Below are 9,355 nucleotides of genomic sequence, written 5' to 3' on the forward strand. Positions count from 1 at the left end.
GTATTTACCCTCTTTTCAAGGTTCAAGGTTCTTTATTTGTCACATGCATAGTTATACAAGTATAACACACAGTGAAATGTAGCCTGACACGCTCCTCGACATGTGCAAAAATTGGGGGGGGGGGGGGGGGTGTAGAGGAAGAACATTATATATATATATACACATATAGTATATACATTGTGCATGTGCAGTAGTAGCAGCAAGCAGGTGAATTCTGTACATTAATATGAATAGATATCTGACTATTTTACAGGATAGACAATATAAACATTTAAAATTAAAGGAATTGAAATGTACATTGTGCCTTGGTTTAGTGTCTGGAAGAGTCCTGTCTCAGTCAATTATAGATGATGTGAGAGGGCGGGTGTGTGTGTTTAGGGCCTGGATGGCTTGGGGATAGAAGCTCCTCTTGAGTCTCTCTGTCCTTGCCCGGAAGATGCGGAACCTTCTACCAGATTGCAGAAGTTGGAACAGTTTGTTGCCAGGATGGGACGGGTCCTTCAGTATCTGCGCTGCTCTAGTCCGGCATCTCCTGGTGTAGGTGTCCTGAAGCGGGGGGAGAGCAATCCTGCAGCAGCGTTCTGCTGTACGGATCACTCTCTGGAGAGCTTTTTGGTCCTTCACACAGCTGTTCCCAAACCTGAATGTGGGCAGCCCATGTCAGGTCTGAGGAGATGTGGACACCAAGATACTTGACGGACTGCACCCTCTTCACTGAAGCTCCATTGATGATAATGGGCTTGTACTCTCTGTGCTGACTCCTTCTGAAGTCCACCACCAGCTCCTTGGTCTTGCTGACGTTCAGCTGGAGGCCACCTCTTTTAAAACTGAAATTAAGACCTGATAACTTTCACTTCTTGAGTCCATTTGCAGTAAATCAATCTATGAAAATGAAAAGATCTAGTTTCATTTTTATGTTTCTGAGGTTTTGGGTCAGTTGTCTACTCTCCACCTGATACTTGCAACAGTGTAATATAACATGTTCCATAGTCTAAGGAGCTTGGAAAGAAAAGCATCTGGACTTCTTTAAGTTGCTTGAAGACGTTTCACCTCTCATCCGAGAAGCTTCTTCAGTTCTAGGGTGAAATGGTGAGAGGTGAAACGTCTTCTCTAAATAATCTCAAATGATTCCTTGAACAGGACAATGAGTTCACTGTACTTAAATGACAACGATGGCCACCAGATCACAATCCAATGGTGCGCCTTTGGGATGTAGTTGAATGGAGGATTTGAATGAATGGCAGACAAATATTTAGCAACTATAGTTATATGTGATGCTATCACATCAATAAGGAGCAAAACTCCAGAATGTTTGTCTTGATGCATGCTCAATCATCCAGGTAAGGAAATCCTAGAAAGTTTATTGTGTCCATCTGGACGTTTTCAGTGGGAGAAACGTTTCGTCATCATCAGGTGACGTCTTCAGTCTCAGCTGACTGCTGCTATAAACAGTGACTGAAACCAGCACCACTGAATGAACAATATGCTGAGAGGTCAGTTCCTTCATCATTAATGATCAATGCTCATGCAAACTGCCATGACCATTGATCAACAGCCACTGATCAAAGATAATTGATTAATGACAATTGATCAATGGGGAATGGCTGCAATCACAGCATTGTAAGATGGTGACAGATGTACCTTTAGGCCCCCTCCTCCATTCAGAGATGGTCTTTCCCTTTTCACGTAAATGGCTTCGTTGACTCCGCCCTCAAACCAGCGTTCCTCCCTGTCCAGGATGTTACATCCTCATCATTGAAAGAGTGTTCACTGGCCTGTAGGTAGACAGACTGCAGAGTCCTGCGGGGGACCTGATCCACAGGATGGACCAATTTTTGCCACAGTGTGTTTTGGGGTTAAAAGCCACAGAGACGCAGTGTTTAGAGAAAATGCGTCTCAGCTGTTTCAATACTCCGGACACATACAGGATCACGAAGGGTTCCCCTTAGGCAGCAGTCGTCCTTCTTCTCTCCTGGATCAGCTGGGGATTTTTTAGGCGCCTTTCCAGGTTTGACAAATGTCCAGCTGGGATAAACACATTAACTCAGGGCTTCTTTGATATGATGTTCTTCTGCTTCCCTAGCAACTGTATCTATGGGAATGGTGTTGTAGCGTCCTGATGACACCTTGACGAAATGAAATCTTAAATATTGAAATGTATGCTTTGGTTTGTGGTACACGTGGAGTTTAAAATGTTCCCCATTACTGACGAAACTCTCACATTCTAAGAAGCCTAGCCTATCATTATTCACATAGTTGGGTTATTTAACATAATCCCTGGTTCTTTGATAACAGAGTGAGGTGTTTCACTATGGGTATCGCCTTGGCGTGACTGTAGAATATATATAAATATAATGGAAGTGCTGGATATACAGTCCGGCCCAAGTCTTCTGTCAGAAAGACTGCAGCAGTCCAGGAGTTTGGTTAACTGTCTTTAATTAAGCTCCACAGAAGAATTGATTCTTCTGAAGAACATCAGAGCTTGCCAGGCTTAATCCAAATGCAGTGCAGCCATACGTGAACTCATTGTTGTAGAAGATACAGTTTATGTTACTATAAGCATGGTTTTCTGGAAACAGAAACAGGCAATTCTGTAATTAGTCGAGTCAATAACAACTAAGAAACAATCACAACACATCTACGCAACACAGCAATATTTTACCATGTCCACAAGGGGTCACTGTAGACCATAAGTTGGCTAAATAGCACATCTGACAAGTTGCTAGTAGTAAGGCAAGAACATGGCTAACAACAGTTAAACTAAACAATTAACGATTGAAAAATCCTTTAACCGCTGGATGTAATCATCACCGGAGATTCTGACCACTGCTACTAACTCTTTACTAAATAATTAAATAATTCTACCAACGTGGTATCACTATACTGAGGCACAACGTCAACATTCACAAACAGCTACAGCCATTATGATACCAGTTAACCTGTCAAAGGGAATAACACTTACAGGTTCATTAACACACATGTAATCACACAAAACCGCGTTACAACTGTTGCTGCTTTAGTCTCTCCCTCCCTGAGCACATGACCACTGATGCGCTTATTCCTTTTGGGTGCGCTTGATTCATGCCTCTAGACATCCTGAGGCCAAGACAGAGCAGGAAATTTGACCAGTGACCAACTGCAGAAGCTCCAATGACACCACAGGTATGTCCTAATTCCTAGGCTGCATCCTTCGGAGGCTGCATTTGAAGTCACATCCAGGCGACAAAGGCTGCTCTGAATGTGGCCAACAATTGCGTCCTCCTTCTCCCCAGATTTAAAGGATGGGTCGGGTGTGTCCTTCGTGGCCCACCATATCCCAGAACTCATAGCGCGGCCCAGCCAAGTCCAGTTTCCAAAATGGCGGCAGCTACTTAGTTTTAATATTTCTCTTATTACTCTTTCTGGATCACAAAATAAACTTTTAAGATGTTTTCATGTAGCTGTGTCAACTTCAAATATCTGCTCGGTTTATCAAGACATCACATATTTGCAAAAGTGCTCCGTCGTTTTCTGAGACGTCTGTGACCCACCAGCTCGATAGCTGACCGGGAGGTCGAGGTTCACTAGAGCCCGGCGAGAACAGCGAACTCCATCGTTTTCAGACCCTGCGGTGACACTGTGTCATTTGTCTTTCCTCCATGAACTAGAGGAGATGCAGACTGACAGAGTGCTCCTGGTGTACTGTAAAATTCTGGAGACTGAACCTTGAACTTGGATTGGTTTGGTTATCCCAACACTTTCTTGCTGTTTGGGGGAGAAGAGACGGGGGACACAGAGTGTTGCTCATGACAAAAGACTGAACCTTTCTTTTTCCTTTCACCGAGGTGTGATGGCTTGTTCTTTGCAGCAACTGCTGTCTTGGATTTTCTATCTTGAGCTGGTGGGCAGACACAGTAGGCCGGTGCTGAGAGTAGTCCTGTCATGGTTCTGGGTCATTTTGACCCAGCATTTTAATAATAATAATGGATTGCATTTATATAGCGCTTTTCGAGACCCTCAAAGCGCTTTACAATGCCACTATTCATTCACTCTCACATTCACACACTGGTGGAGGCAGCTACAGTTGTAGCCACAGCTGCCCTGGGGCAGACTGACAGAAGCGAGGCTACCATATCGCACCATCGGCCCCTCTGACCATCACCAGTAGGCAGTAGGGTAAAGTGTCTCGCCCAACGACACAACGACCGAGACTGTCCAAGCTGGGGCTCGAACCGGCAACCTTCCGATTACAAGATGAACTGCCAACTCTTGAGTTCTTAGGTTTTTGTTTATTTTTACATTATGGATTGTTTTCTGATCCTCTTGTGCTTTGTTGATTATTATTAGGATTCTATGTTTCTGTTTATTGGTGTTTAGGGATTAGTTCTTTGGTTGTGTCTCATGTTTAGTGTAGGTTCAGTTCCGTGTCTAGTCTGTGTCTTTGTGTAATGGTTTCTTGTTTCCTGTTTTATTGTGAAAGTCCGTGTCTCATGTGAGTGTATTCAGTTTTGCCTCCCTTGTCTCGTCAGTTACTTCCAGCTGTGTCCCCCACCTGTGTGTAATCTCCCCGTGTTCTTCTGTGTGTATTTAAGTCGTGTCTTCTTATGTTGTAGTCGCTGGTCTGTCTGGTCGTGCTTCAGCCGTCATAGGCCGCTGTTCACCCTCCTTCATGCTCAGTAGTTTCGTTTTCCCAGTTCAGGTTATCTTTAGTCTGTTCGCTGTTTTCAGCTTGTGTTTTGTCTTACAATAAACCTCCTTCGCACCTCCACGAGTGCCTGCAATTGGACCCTCCTTTATTTTTCCCCACTCGCAGGGACAAGTCCTGTTGCTGAGGTTGGGTTCATCCTGTAATCTGTCATGAACTACTTGCACTGTTTCAATGACTGGAGTGAAGAGAGATGTAACATCATATGAGAAGAAACATTGCTCCCACTGGAAATGTTACAGTCAGATCATCTTTTTGGGATTTCCAGCATGTTATTGTTCACATTAAAGCAAATCTTAAGCCAAAGAGTTTTCATCCATCAATCAATCATCCATCCATCTTCATCCGCTTTATCCGAGGCCAGGTCGCGGGGGCAGCAGCCTAAGCAGAGAGGCCCAGACCTCCCTCTCCCCAGCCACCTCCTCCAGCTTATCCGGGGGAACACCAAGGCGTTCCCAGGCCAGCCGAGAGATTTAATCTCTCCAGCGTGTCCTGGGTCTGCCCCGGGGCCTCCTCCCGGTGGGACATGCCCGGAACACCTCACCCAGGAGGCGCCCAGGAGGCATCCTGGTCAGATGCCCGAACCACCTCAGCTGGCTCCTTTCGAAAAGGAGCCAAAGAGTTTTTACTTTGGTCAAATTTGTCTTTGTCACCTGTCCATGAGTGCTGGTGCAAATATTTACTAAAATTTAGCATAAATCGATGACACTGATTGTTATGTTGTGGTGGGTTTTTTATACTGAGAGAAGTTCTGGAGACAGTCTTGCAGATCACATATTTTATTATCTGGTAGTTAAAGCTTTGAATTGCACAGCTGTGGACTTCTCTATGTTAAGTGAAGCACAATTCATGATTAAAAGTATATATTAGACAATTGAAAGCAGGAAATATTTGTGACTATTGATGGGAAGATGCTGTGGTTTAGACTCAGCACTCCCCGATTTGTTCTCCTCGTGGTCCTTCCACATGGAAATGCTCTTTGACCTCCAGTCCTGTGTGAGAAAACTCCTGCCTACCTTACAGTTGTTACCGGGCTACACTCAGCTCTGCCTGTCCCTCTGAGTTAACCCTTCACACCCTGAGGTTAATGCTCGGATCCTTTTAATGAAGAGTGTATCAAACCTATTATCGGCATACTAATGTTAAAAAGAAACTGTCAAAAAACACATTTTTTATTTGTTACCACAGATGTATAATCTGCTGCACAAACTGTCTTAAGAAGGCCAATCTGATGGAGGCAATCCAGGACAGCTGGGAGATGACCTCATATGCTCCACCCCGGACATGAAAGGAGAAAACAACAACTAACCAGCGCTAGTCTGTCACAACACTGAAGTCATGAAAATGAAACTAAACTTAAAGATTTTTCACACAATAAAAACTAAAATAGGCGACAGGAAATTAACTGAAACCAAACCGAGCGCAAACAGAAAACTAATAGTGAGAACAGTTTGATTAAAACACGAAATTATGGATTTATTCATTATTTTGTTTCTCTTGTGATATCAAATCTGGTGATCATGGCTTGTATCCGGTAGATTTTCCTCAGAGTCCCCCTGTTTGTATGTTAATGAAGGAGATGCATTATTTGTCTTTTGAAAGTATGAATAAATGTAGACGCTAGCACAAAATATACCAAATCATAAAGAAATAAGACTTACTGATTATGGTAAATGGCCTGGTTGTTATATAGCTCTTTTCTGCTCAACATGAACAGTCAGAGTCCTTTAATACAACATGTATCACTTTATACGAGCACCCTTTTCCTATGATTAAATGCTTTCTATCTAACATTCACACACTGATGGATCGGAGACCAGCCTGGGTTAGCAGCCAGGGATCAAACCACCAACCTTCTGATTAGGTAACCTGCTCTACTTTCTGCACTACAATCACCCAAAATTATGTTGAGCTGTCCAAAATGTGCCTGAACAAGTCATATACAAATTTAAAGGAATTAAAACCAAACCAGAATAAAACTGAGGGGGAAAAGTTAAGAAAACAAAAAATAAGTGAATAAAGACAAGAAAAAGAAAACAGAATCTGAAACGAAGGAACTATAAATACTTTAGCATGAGATCATTATTATTATTAACAACAATAATTACAGAATATCATAAATAATAGTTCTATGGAGATTAAAACTTCAGGTAGTTTCCAGGGAGGTTCCACATGTGCCTGTCATGAGTGAGCGAAACCTCTTTACTAGGATTCTACCTGGTAACAGCATGAGAGAAATGAATGATTGGCCCGTGTGGCTGTGGGCTGTCTTACAGCGCTCGCATATCCTCACGCGCTCCACTCTTTTACTTTATTCCAGCTTCGCGAGCGCGAGAGACGAACAGCTCTCAGCAGGATCTGCGACTACAAAGAGAAAACATGAAGGCCGTCCTGTGTTTGGCTGTTATCGCAGCTGTTTACTGCGCAGTGGAGGGGAAATACTGTAAGTACTTTTTTCAAAAAGTCTCCCTGAAATACTGAAGGTTGGTTGAGTCCTGTCATTTTACTGAACTTATAAAAGTCTGAACTTCAAGTCAAACGGTTTCTATCCTTTGTGTAAATCTTAATCACGGTTTGGTTAGTCTGTAAGTTTTACGTCATATTTTTATACGTTTTTCAACAAAGACAAAACAAAGCCGTCAGGGAGGGGTTCATAAGGTGCTTTGATTTGAGGAAAACAAAGCTGCGTTTATCGACTCTAAACAGTTTCAGTCCAGAGACGATTCGTTTTGACTGGACAATAAATATGTAAGGAGAAAACCGTCCATGGTGTTTTTAACAGAGTGGAATTCCCCCCCAGCTTTTTGGATTTGGTTTCGATTTCTTGTAAATACATAGAGCGCCCTCAGCTGGCTGCAGGATATTTTAATACAAGGATTTCTCTTCTTACTATTTCTGTCCTTTCATTGCAAAAGTAATTACTTGGTTGTATTTGCTGATATTGTTGAGGACAATCCACTTTCACACTGATTCAGTGTGAAAGCATCAGTATGTGAGCACGTCCCATTTTATCAGGGGTAAATAAATTTGTCGTGTTGGGGATAAAAATACATTTACAGGTAACATATGGGCCACAAAACAAAAACAGGAAAGTCATTCAAACACCAATTCAGTTCTGTTTTCAGCAAGCGAGTCTTTTCATATTTATAGTCTAAGCCAGCGGTCCCTAACCCCGGCCCGCGGACCGGTACCGGCCGCAAGAGTTGAGGCTCGTGTGTGAAATTCATGGTTTTCAAGGTTTTTATCGTTTTTAGTGTTAACTCGGTTTCCCTGGGTCTTTTCATTGTGTTATGAATAAACCTTCTTTTTTGGTTCCGGTACTGGTTTTATTTTGTCGTATTTATCACCTCAAAGGCTGGTCCGTGAAAGTATTGTCAGATATAAACCGGTCCATGGCGCAAAAAAGGTTGGGGACCGCTGGTCTAAAGTCATCATAACGAAATTGGCCTCAGACAGGCTGGACCACTTATGAATACTGATCCCTTATTAAGGATATTACTTTCTCTTTCATTCTTGCCTTTAGCTCCACCAAAGACTCAGGTTTACAGCCGTAATCCTGGAAAGTATGGAGAGGAAAATGTCTTGATCTGCCACGTGAGTGATTTCCACCCCCCTGACATCACCATCACACTGCTGAAGGATGGGGCAGAAATTCCTAATGCCAAGCAGACTGACCTGGTCTTCAACCAGGACTGGCACTTCCATCTGACCAAGCACGTCGCTTTTACACCAAAGGAAGGCGAAAACTACGCCTGCAAAGTCACTCATGGGACACAAGAACCAAAAACCTTTGGTTGGGGTGAGTTAAGATAGCCAAAACTATATACAGTCATAAGCATTATGTAGTAACCTCAAATTTAAAAAAATACAAAAGAAAATTAAACATGTTTAATACTTTTATAAATGAATCAGCGGTGAATGAAATTGTCTTTCTGTGCTTTTATGAAATGAATAACCTTAATATTTTCTCTTTACAGAGTCAAACATGTAAACACCAATGGGGACCAAAGAGTGTCACATCGGTCATGTTGTCCCCGCTACCCAACATCTGTCCTTCCTGTACAATCAGAGTCCGCCGTGTAGCGTCAGATTTGTTTCTTCTCATCAGAATAATTATCAGTAACATATTAGGTAACAGTAATTTCTCAATATTATTTTGGTATGATGTAGAGATTATAAAAATTTAGGGTGTCACTTTTTGCTGGTTTGCCTTTGACTAAGTGGATTTGCTCAGCTGTAATCACAAAAGCCTCGTTTGTTTCACCCTGTTGTAATATTTTTCCATATGTGAGGGGTTCTTTGGCCATTATGCAATAAACTGTTTTATACCTAAATGAGTTTCTCAAATGATAGAATAATGGGTTATATGTATGTGTGTATACATGTATAATAATAAAAATTCTTGAAAATTTCTGGTGTTTTTATTATTATTTTACAAAAACCCTAAAATGTATCATTTTATACAGAAATATTGATTCATTTCTTTATGTTGTGAAAACAAATGTGCTGTGTGTTCATCAGGCATAGGTCTCCACGAGTTTGAGAGTCCTGCAAAGTGTCTCTTGACAGACAATCATGAAAACGATCATTTGCGCGAGGCTTTGTAGTCCTGTAAAAACTAAACAAACATCTCACATCCTCCAGCTTCACTGTGTTTATGCTATGCTAACA

At 42.1% G+C, this 9,355-nt stretch overlaps 1 protein-coding gene across 1 annotated transcript; it reads left to right on the forward strand.

Moving 5' to 3' along the window:
• The first annotated feature begins 6,978 nt into the window (after positions 1–6,978).
• Positions 6,979–9,095, forward strand: b2m (beta-2-microglobulin). Its single transcript, XM_082510402.1, has 3 exons — positions 6,979–7,127; positions 8,208–8,483; positions 8,662–9,095. The coding sequence occupies exons 1-3, from the start codon at positions 7,064–7,066 to the stop codon at positions 8,673–8,675; spliced, it is 354 nt and encodes a 117-aa protein (XP_082366528.1). The 5' UTR covers positions 6,979–7,063; the 3' UTR covers positions 8,676–9,095.
• Positions 9,096–9,355: the final 260 nt, after the last annotated feature.

Source organism: Aulonocara stuartgranti, assembly GCF_965226115.1.
Source record: "Aulonocara stuartgranti genome assembly, chromosome: 17".
In the NCBI taxonomy this organism is placed as follows: domain Eukaryota; kingdom Metazoa; phylum Chordata; class Actinopteri; order Cichliformes; family Cichlidae; genus Aulonocara; species Aulonocara stuartgranti.

Bases quoted from the DNA above. Each gene is read 5' to 3' on its own strand.
- b2m (XM_082510402.1), top strand. From the start codon at position 7,064: ATGAAGGCCGTCCTGTGTTTGGCTGTTATCGCAGCTGTTTACTGCGCA. The intron at 7,128-8,207 runs GTAAGTACTTTT...TCTTGCCTTTAG, and splicing joins CGCAGTGGAGGGGAAATACT to CTCCACCAAAGACTCAGGTT.